At 34.8% G+C, this 21,910-nt stretch overlaps 1 protein-coding gene across 12 annotated transcripts in view; it reads left to right on the forward strand.

Moving 5' to 3' along the window:
- The window catches only part of MAPK8 (mitogen-activated protein kinase 8), a 103,691-nt gene that overhangs the window by 76,142 nt on the left and 5,639 nt on the right, over positions 1 to 21,910 (forward strand). For 10 of the 12 annotated variants that reach the window (XM_032311955.1, XM_032311956.1, XM_032311957.1 and 7 more), the window contains 6 exons: positions 9,060 to 9,225; positions 12,887 to 12,958; positions 14,271 to 14,453; positions 14,775 to 14,899; positions 15,433 to 15,496; positions 18,848 to 18,925. In XM_032311955.1, coding sequence (XP_032167846.1) covers positions 9,060 to 9,225; positions 12,887 to 12,958; positions 14,271 to 14,453; positions 14,775 to 14,899; positions 15,433 to 15,496; positions 18,848 to 18,925 — 688 coding nt within the window. Of the gene's footprint in view, positions 1 to 9,059; positions 9,226 to 12,447; positions 12,520 to 12,886; positions 12,959 to 14,270; positions 14,454 to 14,774; positions 14,900 to 15,432; positions 15,497 to 18,847; positions 18,926 to 21,910 lie in introns of those variants that run through there. The other 2 variants (XM_032311961.1, XM_032311966.1) reach the window with 2 other exon arrangements.

Raw genomic sequence — 21,910 nt, forward strand, 5'->3', positions numbered from 1 at the left:
TGTGGTCAGAGAAGATACATTGTATAATTTCCATCTTTTAAAATTTGTTGAGACTTGTTCAGTCACCTAACATGTGGTCTGTTCTGGAGAATAATCCATGTGCGCTTAGAAAATACATATTCTCCTATCTTTAGAGGGAGTATTTCTTAAAGGCTACCATTGGGATTGGGATTAGTCTCTTTAACTTATAACAATTTATTTTGAATTATTACCACCTTATTGTCACAAAAACTCTACTCCTGTATACAATCTGTTCTTCCCCCATTGTGTTGTAGCTTATATATTTATACACTGTGTGCCCAATAAGATAAAAATGTAATTATTGTTTAATGCTTTTGTCTTTTGAATCATATTGGAAGAAATTAGGAGTGAGAAGCCCTAAACATAGTAATACTGACCTTTGTGTATACCTATATAATTACCTTTACTAGAATTTTTTATTTCTTCTTACAGCTTCAGTTTACTACTGAGTGTCCTTTTGAAGGAGATATAGAATTTTTGTTTGGCATTGTTTTTCTTTCAGCAGTTCAAATGTTTCTTTTCACTGCCTTTTGACCTGTATGATTTCTTTTGAGAAATCACTTGTTAATTTCATTGAGAATCTCTTACAAGTAACAAATTGCTTCTCCTGATTCTTAAGATTTTCTTTTTGTGTTTGGTTTTCAGCAGTTTAAAATGTGTCTTAGTGCAGATCTCTTTTGCTTTTATCCTTGGAGTTCACTGAATAGCTTGAATGTGTAGGTTTATGTCTTTAATAAATTTGTAAGTTTTCAGTCATTTTTTTTCTGCTCCTTTTTTTTTTTTTCTTTTTTTGCCTCTTATTTGGGACTTCCATCATGCATATTTTGCACACCTGATGGTATGCCATGTCATGTTTTCTTTAACTTTAATGTTTTGTCACAGGCATAATGGGTTATTCATTTGCCTCACAGTGTTTTTGAGAAACGCCCTCTGTCTAGCCCAATCTAGAGTCCCACAGTGAGAATGTAGGCTGCTTTCTTTAAGACCCTCCCACCCAACCAGGAAGATGGGTGGGACAGGGGCTAGTGAAAACACCACACATCTTTTCTCTTGTTTTTAATTTGCGTTTTTCTTGATTCTGCATTTACTTGGTTGTTATGAACATTTGACTGTTTTCCAGATTTCTGAAAAAGTTTTTTCTGATCCATTTTGCTCTGCTTTTTGGTGTTTCTGTGGAGCGGTCTACTCTTCCGTTTTCCATTTTCCTTTAATTATATTTTGGGAAAGTTGTATTTCACTGATTTACGTGGAGTAGTATAAGCTTAGTTTTGCTCTGAAATGAAGTAGTATATAAAATATCCTGCTGTCATTACCAATTACATGAAATTGAGTATCAGAGTTGTATTTCTCATATATACAGAAATAGTTTATATTTTTGTAATCTGTTTTTTAACTGCTTTATTGACATGTAATTCACATACCATACAGTTCATAAAGTATGTAATTATATTCAAAGATTGCACAACCATCACCACAATATAATTTTAGAACATTTTCACCAACCTTAAAGAAATCATGTACCTATTAGCCTTCGGTTCCTGTTACTCCCTTTACCCCTGGCCCTACACAACGACTAACCTGCTTTCTATCTCCATATATTTGCCTATTCTGGATATTTCATATAAATGGAATTATTTATATATAATGGGGTCTTTTGTGTCTGTCTTCTCTTCCCTAGCCTAGTGTTCTCAAGGTTCGTCCATCTATTTATCATGTATCAGTACTTCATTTCTTTTTATTGTGAAATAATAGTTTGCTTTATGGATGTATACCACATTTTGTATATCCATTCATCACCTGAGAGACATTTGGCTTGCTGTCATGAGCAATGCTGACATGAACGTGTGTGTGCAGGTTTTTATGTGGACGTATATTTTTGTATTTAGTTTTAGTTCTAGCTTATTCTTTGAAAAGAATAGCATCTAATTTGAGAGGAATTTCTTGAAAAGTATTTAATTCAGTGGAATTATATCTTTGAGCTATCTTGTGTCAAATAACCTAACTCGAAATGAATACAGAGATTTGTGCTCAAGTTATCTATTTTATAACAATCATGTATGTGAGATATTTAGGCTTATTCTTAGTTATCATTCTAACTGAATTGGTATATAGCCTATGCAACTGCTATAATGTTATGTTTAATGCCATCTTTAGGCAACATAAGAGAAATATATATACTCTCTTTACATGGGGAAGTATATTATCTTCCTCATCCCATTATATATTGTATGAGGCAGATGAGTTTCCTTTGCCCTGTGGGCCAGGACAGTAATTGGCCTCCATGAAAGTTAATTTGATTTTAGTAAAGTAAAACCTTCCAAATAGAAAATTTTCAGATTAATGGGGTAGCAGGTGAGTAAAACAGAAACCGCAGACTACATGATAGAAGAGGAAACAAAGGAAATAGAAAGAAACTTAAAAAGGAAACATTAAATTACAGAAGACCAATATATAACATAATGGGTAAAGGGGATTAACCCCTTAATGAACAGAGTTCAAATTTGACACACAGTACCAACAACAACTGTATGCTTCTGTAATGCAGACAGTTGTAGCTAGCTTCCAAAGACTGAAAGCAAAGTTATTGGCAAAGATGTATGGGAAAATAAAACAAGAGAACAAGGATGATTCTGTTTAATCAGCTGCACTGAATATGGTGGGGCCAGGGACAAAGCATTTTTCAGTGACTTTATGAGGAAAAAGGATGTAATCTACTATGTGGTAAGTAACTGTCAAGAACTTTATATATGCAGTGGAGTTGTAATACACAAACCTTAAACTGTGGAAAAAAGAAGAATTATACAAACATGGTACAATTGGGATATTTTAACATATTCCCTTACTGTGGATGGATAAAGTGGTAAAAATACAATAATACTGTAGAAAACTTACATAATAAATTTGAGCTAGTAAGATATACGAGGATTTGTTACCTATGAAGAGGAATGTGCCTTTATCTTAGGTCAGGATATCTGGGAAACAATCTCTAGGATGGAGAAGATATACATGTAAGAAGTTTGTTGGGGAGTCCCCTCAGCATCAACATCTTTGGTGTAAAGGAAGTAATACTGGACAAAGGGAAAAATTGAATTGGATACAGTCATTCCAGAGTCCTCAGCTGGTGACTCAGTGGGACTTTGAGGAGCAGCATGACCTTGGAAAAGGTGGCTCTCTGTATCTGAAGACAATTCCAGGAGAGAGATTTGCTGAAAGCTCAGCAACCAATACTGCTAGCAGCTGGAAGGGATCGTGAACCGGGGATCAGAACAGGCACCTCAGAACTCACTGTAGGACATCTCTGGTGTCACTTGTTCCTATTTCCTTCATACAATAAGTTCTGGAGACTGCTCCTCCAGGGTTTTATTTGATGTTTGTTCCTTAAGTAACTTACAAGAAGTTTAATGGGTCACACCCACTCCAATAGGTGGTCTTGAGGCCACAACTGATACTCATCTCTCTGGTCTACTACTAAGTCTAAATACCCTTCACCCCAGCCTAATATTAATATCTCTGTAGTCTAAGATGGTTTGCCTGGTAAAATATCTCTTAGGGTTTTAGTACAAGTCAGGACTGGGAATGGGGTTCCACACAGTAACTCAGAAACCCAGTCTCCACCATGTGCATAGTTGTTGGTCATTGTTTCAGGGGAGGAGAAAGCCAGGTGTACTGCCTCTTCTATGCTTTGGCCTGGAAGTGACACACATCACTTCTGCCCTGAACCTATTGGCAGAACATGAGGACCTGCCTAATTACAAGGGACAGAGAAATGTGAAAGGCAGACTTCAGAATGGTGGTGAGCATTAGTCTCTGTCACAGTCTACCCTTCTGGTCATCAAACATTTCTTTGCTCCCTTGATTCTACACCTAGTACACTCATCCCCTGGTTAGGGGAGATAACCCTAAGTCCTAGTCTGTCAAGGTATTTATTTCTGAAGTGATGGAGCATAATCTCTACTTCAGATCCAGTAAACAGTCCCATTTGGGAAATTGAAAATTTAGTCATTGGTCATTTGTAATTTGAAATTTTGTTGGGCAGAGGTCCCTGGGTGGTACAGTCAGGTAAGCATCTGACTCCTGGTTTTGGCTCAGGTCATGATCTCAGCATCATGGGATTAAGCCCTGTATTGGGATCCGTGCTTGACATAGACTCTCTGTCCCACCACACATGTACTCTCTCTCAAATAAATAAATACATCTTTAAAATTATTTTTAAAAAGACATTCTGTTGGGAAGACACTGTGTCACTTCCTTTGGGGAAAGTGGGGGTGAGGGTTGGTTAGTCCCTAAATCTCATTTCTGCAAGGAATGCTTTGTCCACTGTTCTCTGTAGTACCTGGCTCTATTCTGTGAAGAGTCTTTCTTTTCTACTGTCCTTTTGAGTATATCTAAAGTGGTTATTGGAAAATGTGTTCTTCTTGGGGTCGCTCAGCTTTCTCAGTTTACTATCTGTACAAGATTGGGGGCCCAGGTGTCCTTTTAAGGTAGTCCTTTTCAGTCTCGACACTGTTGATGATTTGGATGAAGAGTTGTTTCTTTTGAGGAGCTGTCCTGTGTACTATAGAATGTTTAGCACATTCCTGGCCTCTATTCACTAGATGCCACCAGTACTTCCCAATTGTGACAACCAAAAATGTCTCCAGACCCTGCGAACTATCCCCTGGGGGCAGAATTGCCCTGAATTGAAAACCATTGTTTTCAGGCTAGAAAAGTCACAGCCTAATGGAGTTTTTTGATAGTACAGCTCTCTCAGAAACTTAGAAATCTTCTTTTTAATTACAGTTATTTTCATAGCGTATTTGTTAGTCCCTGGCTCCCTGGCTGTATGTCTTTGACTTAATGTCTGCCTTTAAGCTTTCAGGCTTTTCTGTTGGCAGGTCTGAGACATTTTCATCAACTAAAGAATGCAGTTCTTTTTCCCTCAAGGGTTTTCAGATTTATTATGTGCAAATAATGCATGAAAAACAAATCCAAAGTATTGGTGGCTTGACATAACATTGCTTGCTCAGGGCTCTGCAGGTTGGTTGTGTGGCACTGCTCCAGATCATGGGGTCAGACAGGGTTTGTCCTTGTTCAGTTTTCAGCATCCAGGCTGAAGGAGTGGCTGGTTCCCTGAGGCACATTATTTTCTCATGGTGAAAGATAGCAGAGGAGAAACCAGGCTAAATCAAGTGTATTTAATCAAGTATATTTAATCAAATGAAGTGTATTTTTCAGATTTGGTGAACATCATATTCCCTCACATTCCATTGCCTCAACAAATAATCTCTCAAGGCTCATTAATAAAATGAGAGAGTACAAATGGTCATTTATGGTGGTTCAACCTAATTTTTTTATTTTACAATGGTGTGAAAAGTGATATGCATTTCATACTTTGAATTTTGATTTTTTTCCCTGGGTTAGCAGTATGTAGTACATGTATCTCTCTTAATGCTGGGCAGCAACAGTGAGCCACAGCTCCCAGTTAGCTACACCTATAAGTATTCTGTACCCATAGAGTCATTCTGATTTTCACTTTCAGTACACTGCTCAATAAATTACTTGAGATATTCCAATACTTTTTTATAAAATAGGGTTTGTGTCAGATGATTTTGCTCAACAGTAGGCTAAGATAAGTGTTCAGAGCATGTTTAAGGTGGACTAGCCTAAGCTATGATGTTTGATAGGTTAGGTGTATTAAATGCATTTTTAACTTATGATATTTTCAACTTATGAGGGTTTGTTGGGACATAACACCATTATGAAGTCAAGGAATATCTATATTTTGAGTTTGGTAGGGAAGAGATTTACTGGACAATCTGCCCCCCTTTTTTAAGGGTTTAGTAGCATTTAATTTTTCTAGAATGGCAAGGTCCTAAAATTCAAGATTCTGATTCCCTTTCATCTGTTTTTAAACTGGCCAATTCTTTCAAATGCTGCCAGTAGCCACCCAACACACTACTAAAGTTTTGCTTTCTAATCTCTTCTAGAGCAGAGGTTAGCTACCTTTTTCTATAAAGTCTTGATAGTAAATATTTTGAGCTTTGCAGGTCATAGAGTCTCACAGCTATTCAACTCCTGCCATTGTAGCACAGAAGCAGCTGTATACAGTAGGTGGTTAAATGGGCAGAACTGTGTTATAAAATTTTCTTCACAAAAACAGACAGGCCTTAATTTGCCAACCCTTGTTCTAGAGTTTCAGGTTAATTTGCAAGTGCTGTGCTTTCCAAGTTATTGCAAGAGACAGTATCACGAAATGTATTGCTATTACATAACCTGAATCACCTGTCCAACCTCTGGTATTAGTTTCCCTGCTGCCTGCTGCTAAAGCTGCTAAGCTATGATCCTGTGTTTATAATAGTAACACCCCATTTCTGACACTAATTTCAGTGTTGGAATAGACAGGTATAAAGGAGAAACATTTCTAGGTGTCTCCTTTACTCTTACATTATTACTTCTAATACTAAATGTGTGGTAGTTTTTCCCACACAAGCAAGTCCAGGTTCTCTGGACACAAGCTGGGTGTCTTGTATTTTAACTCAATCCTGATATTACCTACCTGGAAATAGCATCAGATCCAACAGATTGAGGGATCAGTCCTACAAGTGCTGGCTGTTCAGATGCCAGTCTCAACCCCAGGTTGTTACCTGTGGTTCTGACCTACTGGCTGGAATTCAGAGGTTTGCAAAAACCCCCCTCCTCAGGCTCAATTAATTTACTAGAGTGGTTCACAGAAATCAGGAAAACATTTTACTTACTAGATTACCAGTTTGTTACAAAGGACATAACTCAAAAACAGCCACATGGAGAGAGGTATTGGGCAAGGTAAATGGGAAGGGGAACTGCTTCCATGCCCTCTCTGGGTGTACCAGTCTCCCAGCACTTTACATGTTCAGCAAACTACAAGTTCTCCTTACCAGTCCTTTTGTTTTTTTATGCAGACTTCATTACCTGGCACGATTGATTAAATCATTGGCCTTTGATGATGGAACTTAGGCTTTAGCCCTCTTCCCTCCTTGGAGTTGTGGGCTAAGAAATGCTAGAAGTTCCAACCCTTTAATTACTTTGTTGTCTTCCCCACCCCCGCCCCACCCCCTCAACCAGCCCCCATCCTTTGGAACTTCCAAAAGACCTCATTATCATAAACTCCTGTATGGTCAAAAGGGACTTTTTTTTTTTTTTTTTTTTTTTTTTTTTTTTTTTTAAGAGCAGGAGTACAGGGATGAGAGAGGGAGTGATGCAGAGGAAGTGAGAGAGAATCTTTTGGAGCCAGACATGTGGGGCTCAGTCTCACAACTCTGAGATCATCCATGACCTGAGCCAAAATCAAGTCCTGTGTTCAACTGACTGAGCCACCCAGGTGCCCGGAAAGGGACTTCTCATGAATAACAAAAGGCCCTCCTTTCATCTTTTTTGCTTTTACCTTTTAGATAATTCTAAGGGTTTTAGGAGCTCTGTGCCAGTAGTTGGGACAAAGACCAAATATGTATTTCTTATTATAAATTACAGTGTTACCACTAGGCTATGCCAAGGTGACAAACCCTAAATTCACAGTAGCTTAACACAACTAAGGTTTATTTTCCATACTGTGTGTCCAGGGCAGATCATGGTGGGGAAAGGATTCTGCCTTACTTAGGTACTCAACAACCTCAGCTGACGGAATGGTCCACCTGGTCCACCTGGAATGGTACTAATCAATAAAGCAGGGGAAGAGATGACAGGATGTTGTGCATGGCCCTTCTATTCTTTGCTCCCATTCCATCCTTTTGACTAGAACTAGTCACGGTTGGGCCTTGCATGTAAAGGAAGTTATATGTATGTATGTATGTATGGGGGAGAAGTTGGAATATTAAGTTAGTTCTACTTCCTCTGCCACAGATTTATACAAATTCACTTAGTCTTCTCATATATAATTAGCAATGTTAGTAACATCTGTAGAAAGGTATAGATTGTTATACAAAGATGAATTTCAGGCAATATTTTTGAAGCATTTTTTTAACTGTTTTTTCTTGATAAAAAATATTTCTAAAAAACATTGTATTGTGCTCTTATCCTTTCCAAAATAAAGTATTTAAAGTTGGAATCTTATTTCTAGGCTAGAATGCAATAGTATAAAGAGCCATTAATCTTTACCCATCCCCACCCCATTTCTGACACTAATTTCACTGAAGTGGTATCAAAGCTTGCAATATGTAATTCTTGAACAGGCTGTGTTACTTTGCTGAGATAATATATTTTGTAAAAAATCTCATTTTTTTAAAGATTATATTTATTTGAGAGAGAGAGAACACACTAGCAGAGGGAAGGGCAGAGGGAGAGGGAGAATCTCAAGGAGACTCCCTGCTGAGTGCAGATCCAACAGGCTGGAACCCATGACCCTGAGATCATGAGCTGAGCCGAAATTAGTAAGAGTTGGGCACTCAACCAACTAAGCCACCTGGGCTGCCCTAAAAATGAGATTTTTTAAAAATCTGGTAATTTAGTACACAAGTGAGCATAAATGCTAACTTAACGATTCCCTTTTTATTATAATAACTTCGAAATGCCTTACAAATTGCTTTTATTGCACTTCATTGATAATTTCTAGCTAATCACAATTTCTAGAAAATAAAACATTACAAATTCTCTAATATGTATGTATGTATTCATAAGTGAAAAATGCCATGAAGCTAGTTTTTCAGATTGCCTGTTACAATGAATCTGAGTAGTAATGTTGGTTATAATGAGAGAAATTACAGTAGTTATCAGGAATTGTTTTACAAGTGATCTAATAATAGGACACCTGGGTGACTCAGTGGGTTAAATGTCCGAGTCTTGATTTCAGTTCAGGTCATGATCTCAGGGTCATGATATGGAGCCCCATGTCAGGCTCCCCGCTCAGTAAGAAGTCTCTTTGAGATTCTCTCTCTCCCTCTGGCCCGGCCCGTCCTCACTCACTCACTCCCTGTCTGTCAAATAAATAAATAAAATTTTTTTTTTTTGAAAAGTGATCTAATAACTTGTGAACTGTAAAATGTTTGTATATGTCATAGCAGTCACTTTCTGTCTTTAATATTTTGAAGGACTTAAAGCCCAGTAATATCGTGGTAAAATCAGACTGCACTTTGAAGATTCTTGACTTTGGACTGGCCAGGACTGCAGGAACTAGTTTTATGATGACACCTTACGTAGTGACTCGCTACTACAGAGCACCTGAGGTCATCCTAGGGATGGGCTACAAAGAAAACGGTCAGCAAACACTATTTACTTGAAATACCGCTTTTTGCTTTTGTTTATCAGATTTCTTGTGTAAATATTTAAGCTGAAGTGTATAGAAGTTAAATATATCACTGAAATGTTTATCAAAAGTTTGAAAGTAACTATAAATTTTGTTATAAATCTTTGGAAAAAGTTGGGGCCCCTGTTTATTTAAACATAAGTACATAACTATCAACACTACAGCTGGATAAAGGATTTATTGCTATGGCTCCTAAAATAATATATGCCGTATGCCGTTCACTTGCCTATAACTTGAAAATGAGTATTTCTAACAGGGGATCAAGGAAGTATATTGTGTACTGACAGTTTATCTTTAGTATATTCCTACTTTGCATTAGTGATATTTGAACATACCTCCAACCTTACGAAACTAAAGTTTTAACATTTAGTATAAACTTTAGGAGCTACAGTGAGGCCATTCTGCAGAGCTGATGAGATAATTAATTAAGGTGATCTTTCAAAAGAAACTATTTCATCAAAGCCTTGTGTCCCACCTTACAGAGATGGCATTATTTTATATGGGTATATTCAATTAAATATTTCAGCATTAGAATCAAGGTTGAAGAAAATTATCAGGCATGTATTCACGTATTTTTTAAAATGTTCTATATGTGTGTGTACATACATGTAATGTAAGGAGTTTTGTTGAATCTCAGATATTTAGGATATATATAAATCTACACAGGATTATTATGGACTTAAACTATAACTTTTGAAATGTGGTAATTTCATCCAAAGTACTCCCTAGAATAGGACCTTAGGTGTGTTTTTTAGCAAGGAATCTGAAACAGTGGTTCACTTTGAATCAAGAAACTATTACTTCAGTCTTCAAGATGTGTTTTTTAAGACAGCATTGAACTGAGGATTTTAGCTTAATTTCCTTTGCTTTTCTGAATTAATTAAAAACAAATACTTTATTTATGATTATTCTTTTCTTTAACATGCTGTTATGTTTTCTTACTTTCTAAAATTGTTTTATACCTTAGAATTCAGTGAGTCAGATTTAGCATTAGACTCTTTTCTTTTGAGAAATGAGACTTCCAGTCACCATCATGAAGATTGCTTTTGCATTTGCTATAAAGCTATCAATTGTCACAGATACTGTGTCACTCAGTGTCCTGTAAATGTGATCTTGGAGATAGCTTCCTACCAGAAATTAGCACCAAGGCAAACTATCATATAAAGAAGTGACATGCTTTCCTGTCTTAGATAGGAATTGTATAGATCACTTTATTGCCCGTTTTTGCTTCAGGAAACAAAGTCAAATATAATGCTTAATCATGATAGCATTAGCAGTAAGGTTAAACATTAGAACTTCTTCTTTCAGTAACATCCCACCCCCACTTGTTTTAACAACTTTGTCTTTTATTGCAAGCTACCATAAAGCTTTTTGCAAACTGTAATACAATGGAATATATTTAAACTAATAGAGTAAGCAGTTAGGCCATTTAAAGCTAGTTTTGTGTTTGAATCAGTTTCACCATATTTTGAGAAAGTTTTTACTAACCCAGACAATATCTTCTCATGCTTGGAACTTTTGAAATTTGTTTAAAAAATGTTTTTCTTAAGGTTACCTACATAAATTTTGTTCTGGATATTTAAAGTTTGTCGTTCTCTGAAATCTATAGGGAAAATTTACTGTGGTAGATTTAGTCCAAAAATCAAAACCCTGGAAGAGAGTTGTTCTCTGAACTGGTTTATGAGTATTACCTTTTACTCTAGAATTTTATTCTTAAAAGTTGAATCATATAGATTCATATTAATTTTAATAAGAAATTTTAAAGAAACTTTAGTTCTACAGGATTTCCAAAATTTATTGCCACCTTTGTTACTAAGATTGTTTAATGGGCTAGCAGTCTCTTTATGATAACTTTATTAGAAAGTACAGACTTCTGATTTCTTAAGTCCACCAGCATGGGCACCTCTCCCTAACACACACTTCTTCACCTTTCTTCTTTTGCTCTTAAACAGTACCTAGAAACTTCAAATGCAAGTTTCTAAGGCTTTCTTTTTAATTTGCTTATTCTTCCCCTCTTCTATTAAACTGCAACCACCTACTCTTTTTTTTAAATTGAAGTATATAATAAGCATATAATGTTATTGTTAGTTTCAAGTGTACATCATAGTGATTCAGGTTATCATATACATTATGAAGTGATCACCACAATGAATCTAACTACCTCCTCCTCTTTTTTTTTTTTTAAACCAAATTTCCAAACCAGAGATATAAAATGTGAGGGTATATTAATGAACCAAGTGGAGATCTCCAAATTGCCCTTTTTTTTTTTTTTTTTTTTTGGTCTAGCAGATTCTTTTCAGCATTGATTACAGCTCCCATTAAAAGTTGATGAGGGTTAGTACGTCAATGAGGAGACCTTTTTAGGTAATAAATCTGTGGAAAATATTAAATCCAATGAAAACTAACTTCTTAAAACAGTTTGGTTTTATGGGTTTAGAAACCCTTAGGTGGAAAACATATACAATTTTAAGAAAACAAATTTTTCTTCATTGATTGTTCATTCCTTATGCACTTGTTCCTTTTGGGATAATAGGGTAAAGGTACCATGACATTGCCAAGAAAACAGTAACTTTTAATTCAGAATAAACATAGGACTTTTCAAATAAAATTATCCAGTTTGAAATCCAGTTTGAAAATTTCTGAAGAGCTTTTAATTAACTTTTTAACTGTAATGACTCATAGAAACACATTTTTCTGTTAAATATTTTAATATACTAGATTATTTCTGCTCATGCTTTTTTTTTTAATTTGACTTAAAGAGAGAGTATAATGCACAGTTGAACTTCAGAATAGTATTTAAATAACTTTAAATTTTGCCACCTCATGTTCATTTTCAGCCTTATTTGCAAAGATGTATTCAGTTCTGTTTCATATTTTATAAACAATTTTTAGAGACAAAATGTGTAAGTTTATCAATTATGTGATTTCTGTGCATAGCTCTCACTTTAAAATTAGATATGTAGTTGAAAGGCTATATACTTCACATTTGCTTTTGTGAGTCAAAGCCTTTTGAAAAATATTTTGTGTTTTAAATTATTCCATTAGCTAAAATTAAAATCACTTTTTTCTTTTTGTGATGTTTTGCAGTTTTTATATATGTAGTCATATTATGCTTCTTTGATTTTAATGACGTTTTGCTTTGCTTTTCCTTCTTTTGTGCTGCAAACATATAGTGGATTTATGGTCTGTGGGGTGCATTATGGGAGAAATGGTTTGCCACAAAATCCTCTTTCCAGGAAGGGACTGTATCCTTGTGCTGCTGCAGCAGTTAAATTAGTTAGGTGATGAACTTCCTTATGTTTTCTAATGAAAATAAATATAGTACATTCATATATATGGGTTTCTTTAAACAAATATAAAGTTTGTGGCTGTTATAGTTCAAAAATTGTTGAGACAAGAAGCCGAACTATCCGTAGGCTGCATCTGGCAGTAGGACATACAGTCTCTGCTGGTAGTTAGAGCACATTCTCTGTCATTCATTTTTATTTTATACTGCTTTCTATAATTTTAAAGTATACATGGTGTATGTGATTTTTTTTTTAATGTTTAAATTTTTTTTTTTTTAATTTTAACCAAAATCTTTATGTTAATGTCATTGCATTTTGTTTTCAGTTGACATTTGGTCAGTTGGGTGCATCATGGGAGAAATGATCAAAGGTGGTGTTTTGTTCCCAGGTACAGATCGTATCCTTATCTTTGGCCTAAAATGTAGTTTCTAAAGGTCAAATGTATGATAGCTCTTCAGCTTGGTCAGGTATAATGTTTTGTCGCTCCCTAATAATAAAATATTGTTAAATTACTCTTTCAAAATACCACCTGCTATTTGACATAGACTTTCCTTTCCCTCATTTATTGTTTTATATGTTAATTCTGACAACTGCTCAAGTTAATTATCCACAATTACTTGCTGGCTTTGAGTTGATTATTTAACCTAAATCAAAAATCATGGCTTGCATTAAAAATTCTAATAATTATACACTTGAGTAAGTCTAGAAGTACTTAGGATTTAATATGAATTTTAGACTTGTCTTTTGCTTCTGTTCATCCTTTTGTTCCCCCAGCCACCTCCTCTTTTGTTAATGTCCTATGTGTTTTGTGGCTTTTGGTTGTTGTCTCATTGCTCAACATAACATACTGATTTTTTTCATCTGAGAATTTTAGCAGTAATAGTTTTATATTGTGGTGAGTAGATTTGGATCCATTCTTTTTGTTCATCAGACTAGTTTTAGTATTTCTATTAACAGTGATCTGTTATGTGTTTATCAGTTAGTAATACTTAGAATTGTTGTAGGAGGAGGAATGGGAAAAGCCATACTTACTGGGTTATAATAAGAAAGTTTGAGTTAGTCTGCACAAAGGACTTGAACTATAAAGACTAGGATGAAAAAGACCAGAGAATCTTAACCTCACGACTTACCAAAATGCAGTCTCATTGTCTTAAGTTTAGAGCTTTAAAAACATTTTAATTAACATAAGCTAAACAAAGAATGGTAAAAGAAAATGCCACTTTTGTTAAAGCCATCATTTTTATTGCTACTGGTTATTTTCTGTTAGTGCAGAAAACAAAAAAAGTAGGACCGATTATAATTTCTTATCCTCCAGGAAATGCATTTACATTTTCTGATAAGCTGGAAAAAAAGATAGATTTGGTATTCTAGAATTGTGTACAGTTTAAATTTAGAGTCCTGTGGGTAGTAATTATCTTTATTCCTTGAGTCACTTATCATTTGTATTTAGAATTTGTGGGTTTAAGCTTCTCTTTTAATGGAAATCAGTATAGTAGTTATACACATACAGTAAGGTTAACAAAGCTTATTTATTGATCCTTTCTATCTACAGTCATTGCCTTTTACAAAGTGGCTATAAGATAAATTTATAACTGCCACATTCTTTCTTAGGATTTTTTAAATTGCCATTTTCTTGTTATTTTAATATAGCTATGGCTAATGTGTTGAACATTAGATACAGAATATTTTTCTTAGCTACTTGATATTAGATATTGATCAGTGGAATAAAGTTATTGAACAGCTTGGAACACCATGCCCTGAATTCATGAAGAAACTACAGCCAACAGTAAGGACTTATGTTGAAAACAGACCTAAATATGCTGGATATAGCTTTGAGAAACTCTTCCCCGATGTACTTTTCCCAGCTGACTCGGAACACAACAAACTTAAAGGTACTTCTTATAAATATGTATATTTAGTCACATTTGAGGTGTGTGTGTGTGTCGCGCGCGCGCGCGTGTGTGTGTGTGTGTGTATTTATATTCTTACGGGATATAACCCAGTGCTCTCTCTGGGTGGGGGAACAAAGTGGATGGTTTTAGTTCATTTTTTCTGTTATTTTATTTTATTTTTTTTGATCATATGCACGATTTTATAGTAAAATCTATTCTTTTTAAAACATACACTTTTTGATAAATGATAGTTTCAAGTTTCTAAAATTTATTTAAAAACTTTTATGAAATACATGTACATTAACATCATTGTTTTTACAGCCAGTCAGGCAAGGGATTTGTTATCCAAAATGCTGGTAATTGATGCATCTAAAAGGATTTCTGTAGATGAAGCTCTCCAGCACCCATATATCAATGTCTGGTATGATCCTTCTGAAGCAGAAGCTGTAAGTTCTTTTCTTAATGTTTGAAGAATATATTGAATTAAAGATAGGTTTGGAGGACACTTTTTAATTTTAAAACTATACATAAATGGTTGTGGTGTTTTTCTGATTTTGCATGAATAGCATCTTAAGTTAATGAGCATATCCAAGCACCCCCCACACAAAATAAAGTTAGATCCCACTGTTTCTTGTCTTTTTTCTTTAGTACATGATGTGCTAGAATGTTGAGCACTTTGGGAAAACTGAAAACTAGTTACAAAACAACTTTTGTGTCCAAAGCATTACACAATTCTGTGATATAAATGTGACAATTTCAAAAACTAGAAGAAAAGAAAAAGACAGTTAAACATCTTTTTTCCTGCCATGAAATGTCATCCAAAACTAGTCTCTATGTAAGAAGATTGTTGATGATTGGTCAGTGTTGGTCTAATGATGTATTTTTTAAAGTCTCTCTCTGGCTAATAATTCAAATAATTATAAAGAATTTATATACTCCCAATAAACTGACTCAGTTATCGTTGCCTTGTGTTTTTCAGCCACCACCAAAGATACCTGACAAGCAGTTAGATGAAAGGGAACATACAATAGAAGAATGGAAAGGTAACATTCACCAGATTCTCAGAGATGAAACTGGAAGAGCTTATGGATCTTTATGTTGATTTATTCATGTTAAGGAAATTAAAAATACTTTCTATTATTCATAAGTGATATTTGGTAAAAAGATTATTAACATTTTTACAGAAGTAGAAAGTAAGTCTCCTCTGTCCCTGACTTAATCTGCATCTCTCAGATTTCCCACCATAGCACATTTGATGCTTTCTAGAATATTTACATTCTTCCATAGTATACAGATACACAAACTTGTGTTTGGTTTCTCCCTCTTTTCCTCTCCCACCCTGCGTTAATCACAAATGGCTGTGTACTGTGCACACTTACTTTGTTGATATAATCATTTATCTTTGAGATTGTTCCATCTTGCCCCGCATATCTGGCTCATTTGGTCTAATAGCTGGTTAGTATTCTGTTGATGGCTGTGTCATAATTTCTGTATTCACTCCCTCTTGAAGAGCTTTAAGTTCTGTCCTGTCTATTGTTGTTACAGACAATTCTGCAGTCTTCTTGTGCACATGTAATAAATAACATGCCTGTAAGAAAAATCCTACAAGGAGATTTGCTAAACCAGGATTTTTTTCAAGTATTTCCAGATTACTCTCCAAAGAAATTATAGCAGTTTATATTTCTGTCAGCATTGTGTAGGAATGTCTGTTTTACCCCCACTCTCACCAACAGAATGAGTTAATTTTTAATCTTTGTGGATCTAATATAGTAGTTCTACTTTGAGAATGTGGGTAAACATTAATATTGCACTGTTATAGAAATGTTAAAATATTTCTTTCTTTAGAAGATTCACTGGATCATTGAGGCAGACAATCACTTGATCATTGAGACAGACAATTTTAGATCCTGTTTACTTCCTTTTGATTTGTTGTCATTTAGTAATTTGACCACTTTTAGCTACGTGACTTTGGACAGGTCGCTTGGTCCTTTCTTTACCTGATCTTAAAATGGAGACATGTTATTAAGAGCTTAAGTAGCTAAATAGTTGGAAAGGCTAAAGGTCGTGGGGAGGTATAAACTTGAACAAGTGTTCCATCTGTGAATCTGTTTGGGAAGAAGGATTTTGATTCTTTTTTCTTAGGAATAACCAAGATTAGTTTTCTCTGAGTTAACTTTTGGGAAACATAAAGTTAGACTCTATAGACCTCACCAGAATAATAGAATTGAGTAGAACCTAGTACATCTGTATATGTAATAAGTAATGTACAAGGATATAATTGTGGACCAAAGTATGTATTAAAATATCTTACCTGATATTTTTATGCATCATTATATTTGCAATTGACATTTATGTATTTCTTGTAATCTTAATAGGCCACCAATCGTAAAACACATAATTATACCTCTAAGAGAAAACACTGGCATTTGCACTGCATCATTGATTATAAAATTAACTCCATTTCATAGCTATTAAACTAGAAAAAGTGCATCTTAAAATTAGTGAAGCATAGTATAGTTGACCCATCAACACAGGGGTTGGGGTGCTGACTCACACACAGTTGAAAATTCACATACAACTTTTGACTACCCCAAAACAACTGCTAATTTGCTGTTTTCTGAAAGCTTTACTAATAACATAGTTGATTAACACATATTTTTTACATTATTTATATTATATGCTGCATTCTTACAATAAAGTAAGCTAGGGGAAAAAATTAAGAAAGTCAGAAGACAAAATGCATTTACAGTACTGTATGTGTATTCATTGAAAAAAAATCCACATATCAGTGGACCCATGCATTTCAAACCTGTGTTGCTCAGCAGTCAGCTGTATTTTTGTTTGTGTGTAAAGATGGATCTGATTTTTGATTACTCTAAACATGTTTACCTTTATTTTCTATCTTTTTCTCCTAGTCCAAGTGAAGTTCAATTCCCCACAAACTGCCTTTTGTTTAAGATCTGCTTAAGAGTTTTAGCATTATAACAAAAAGGAAAGCCCATTGCCAGAACCATTAACTTATGCTTTGCCTAGTTAGTACTCCTGATTAGCTTTGGTTCCTATGCCCTAATACCTTTTCACAAACAGGTGTTGTTTTCTCTTTAAAAAAAAAAAAAAAAAAATCCTCCTTTTTTTTTTTTTTAAGATTTTATTTATTTATTTGACAGATAGAGATCACAAGTAGGCAGAGAGAGAGGAGGAAGCAGGCTTCCCGCCGAGCAGAGAGCCCGATGTGGGGCTCAATCCCACGACCCTGGGATCATGACCTGAGCTGAAAGCAGAGGCTTTAACCCACTGAGCCACCCAGGCGCCCTAAAAATCCTCCTATTTGAAATATTTATCATTCCTTTTTGTTTCTTTCAAGAAAAGCATCTTCCATTCTTTCCTTATTTTTCTCCTTCTAAGACCAAAAAGATTACCATAGCAATTAAACTTAGCTGTCTTTAGCTCTTTTTCATATCTATATGTCCACTTATTTTACTTTATAATTAGATTCTTTATCAGTTTAATTTAAGAAATTAAATGCCTTCAAGTTCTTTGAACATGTTCTGCTTGTACATTTTTCTTAGAAGAGGGTTCATTGCTCTTATGCACTTCTCACAGGATTCCATGACCCAAAGAAGATGAATAATGGTGATGTAACATCCACTAGAAGGTTCTTCTGAAGTATACATTCAGACTCCCAAGGTGCATCTACTTGACATAGAAGAACACAGGGCAGGAGGCACATATAGCCTCAGGACAGCATCTGCTATCTCTTCAGTTGGAGTAGTAAGAAGTACAGAAGTCTAGTTTTAAAAAAAACAATAGATTTCCATGGAGAAATCTTCTTGACTGTGATAGCATGTCATGCTTCAAATCAAAAGGATTTGGAGGGTAGCTACCTGCTTTTTTTAAAAATAAAAAAGTATTTATATTCCATTCTGATTGAATAAACTTCCATACATGCTCACATTTAAATCTTTTAACAGATATCTGGATAAGCACCTAATGTACTATGCCACAGCTCAGGAAATAGATGTGAATAAGAAAAACATGATTCAAGGCCTCACAGAATTGAGCATTTGTAGTATGATGTGTAGGATGATATGGTATAGTACAAAATGCTGGTGGAGTAAAAAAAGATAAGGCTTCTGACCTCAGTGCTATCCTTAATCCAACTTTAGAAACATTAGTTATAGCAGAGATTTTGTTTCTTTTAGTATAGTTCACAGTTCTGGATCAAGGAATTATTACTAATACCTTTGAATCTTATACTAACACTTAAGGGACTCTTTGCCATTGAAAGAACACTGTTACAGTTAATGTGTGTAAAAATATTTTACTTAAAACATAAGTATCTGAGGTTGGCTCTCAGACTTTGAAAAGTTTGTCTTTATTCACTTCTTTTTCAGAGTTGATATACAAAGAAGTTATGGACTTGGAGGAGAGAACCAAGAATGGAGTTATAAGGGGACAGCCCTCTCCTTTAGGTTGGTTACAATATAAGCTTGGTTAAGGTTGCAGTTTACTTCTTCTGTTGTAATCTTCAGTTGCATGAATCCTTCAGTTTTCCCCATTTCTACCACTGTTCTTGTTCAAACTTTAAGAAGTATAGGGAATACAATTTGGGTAGTTAAATCTGAAAGCACTGGTACTTAATACCAAGCACTGGTATGTTATACCAATACAACATACTAACATATTGGTAACTGATTTCATAAAATGTACATCTTTTCTATAATACTGACATTCCACTAAAGAAGAGGAATTTAAAACCTTTTTCTATTGGCATTGTTCTCTTTAAAGAAGAATTTTTTCACAATTCAGTATACTTACCAGGATTTTAATAGTCTTTACTTTGGATGAACTGAGGTTTCATTGAAGAATCTGGTACATGTGATACTAAGTTACCATCTTTCTCATTTTGGTATTTTTGATTTGCTAAATTAAGGCAGTAACAGTAAAACTGCCATTAGAAATCATTCCATAGGGTGCCTTGGTGGCTCAGTTGGTAAAGCAACTGCCTTTGTCTCAGATTGTGATCCTGGAATCCCAGGTGGAGTACTGCTGCTTTTGGCTCCCAGCTCAGCAGGGAGTCTGCTTCCCCCTCTGACCTTCCCTCTCTGATGCTCTCTCAAATAAAATCTTGAAAAAAAAAAAATCGTTCCATATCTAAGAAGAAAATTGGTTTGCAGGAGTTAACACTTATGAAAGCATAAAGCATTGGGGGAAAAGTTAAACGGCAGGTAACTTGTATATATTAAGTGCATACTACACGACAGGCACTGGTTTATGTACTTTATTTCATTCAAACCTTACCTAAGGCCTCAGGGAAAGGATTATTGTGCACATTTTACAGATGAGGAAACTAAAGTTCAGAAAAAGTAAATGAATATAAAATTACAAATATGTAAAAAAAAAAAAGCTACTACTTGAAGCCATGTTTACCAGTAACTTCAGAAGGCATGATTTTTCCAGCATCTCATATGGTCTTTGGCTGACAGCAGACCCTTGGCTACAGACATTAGGGCAGCTTTAGAAAGAGATGAAATTTGAATTGAACCTTGAAGGCCAAGTAGTATTTGACAGATAGTCTTGAATTTGAGTAAAACAATAACATTTTAATCATCCCTCTAAAACTTTTCTACATTTAAAAAAAAAAAAAGATCCTGGGGGTACAGTTTTTAACTATAGTTTCAAATGCCCATTCTGCTGTACTGTAAACATATTTGTTTAAATAATTTCTGTGGCTTTTTATAACATTTTTTGTTTTATTTATGGGTTTTAAATTATTTTTTTAAATCTTTGATCAGGATTGAGTTTTCCAAATTATAATATAGATTCTATTGAAAATGTAAATTAATTTTGACAGCTTTTACCTACAGTATAGTTGTAACAAAAGCTATTTATAAATGCTTTAATAGCAAAATTAAGTGGCATTGTATTGATGTATGGTAGTAGCATAAGTAAATTATTCATGTTGGAGATTCAAGTGGGTTTTGAAAAGTCCATTATTTGGAGACTTTTATACTTCAGAATCCTATCCCAATGAGTGGTATATCTGAAGTATTGAATGTTTGAATAAACTTAATTTCATGAGATAGAGCAGTTGTATCTGTTCTTAATTTATTTAAAGAAATTGGTTCTTGACACTGGATTGTGGTTATAAAATAAGTGGAAAGGACAGGACTATAGGTTTCTATACATTTTCTGTATTCTCAGTTATAGGGTGCAGAGAAAACTGTTAGTGAATCAAGCTGTAATAAAAATATTCAGTTGATTATATGTAAAAACAGAAGAAAGTGTTTGACAAATTAGAATATCAAAGAATCACAATGCCATTTCAACTTGATTTTTAAAAATGAACAGTGCCTGGGTGGCTCAGTGGTTAAACGTCTGCCTGCTCAAGTCAGGATCCCAGGGTCCTGCCTGCATCGGGCTCTCTGCTCATCAGGAAGCCTACTTCTCCCTCTCCCACTCCCCCAGCTTTTGATCCCTGTCTTGCTCTCTCTCTCTCTGTCAAATAAATAAAATCTTTAAAAATCAAATAAATAAATAAAATGAAATATATTATTTTTCCCACTTTACTGTTTTTATTTTGGTTTGGATAATACTACAGTGAGTTTGCTTGCCTTTGAGGGTGTAGAGACTTACTTGAGAGGGAAATGACCCAGCTACCTGAAATTAACCATTTTTCCTATTATTGCCATTCAAATATTTGAGAATTTACTTGATGGCTTTAAAGTTCGGGGAAAAAAACCAAGTACTTTTCTTTTCATAGATAATTTGGTTTTCAGATAAAAATTAACCACTTAATGCATTTAGAAGTTAGTTTTTTGGGTACCTAGCTGGCTCACTTTGGTAGGGCATGCGTCTTTTGATCTCAGGGTTGTAAATTTAAGCCCCACATTGGGGATAGAGATTACTTTAAAAATAATTTTAAAAATAAAATAAATAAAAGTTAATTTTTATCAGATTAAGAAGTTTGAATAAAATTTGTATTAAAAAAAGAGGCATGAAAATGTATATTTGGTGGAACCTTTTTACCATTTGACTATTTCACTACCAGTCTTAGAAGCTAGTCATTGTATTGTGAACTCTTCAGTCAGAACAGGCACATTCTCTAGTGTCCTATGGATGGAATTTGAAGTAGAGGGTCACGCCTGAAGTATACTCAGTGTGCTTTTTAGTTCATTTTACCTTGTGTCACTTGCTCTGTCCCTAATGTTTCCATTTTCTGTTTCCCAGCCCCCTCCCCAGCATCCTAAAGATTTGCCTATTCCCAAGCCCCTGGCTATTTCCTTGTTGCATTTGAAGACAAGCTCTCAGAGGATAAAGTATTCTGTTGTTCATCATTAAAATAGTAGTATAATTTCAAACACTGAAATGCTGGGTTCTGGAGCAGTAGATTTCCACTGGCTTTGTTTTTAGCATCTTTGAGTGCCTCAAATGCAGCCCTAGAAATTCTTACTTCT

The sequence above is a fragment of the Mustela erminea genome, chromosome 14, assembly GCF_009829155.1.
Source record: "Mustela erminea isolate mMusErm1 chromosome 14, mMusErm1.Pri, whole genome shotgun sequence".
NCBI classification, from domain to species: Eukaryota; Metazoa; Chordata; class Mammalia; order Carnivora; family Mustelidae; genus Mustela; species Mustela erminea.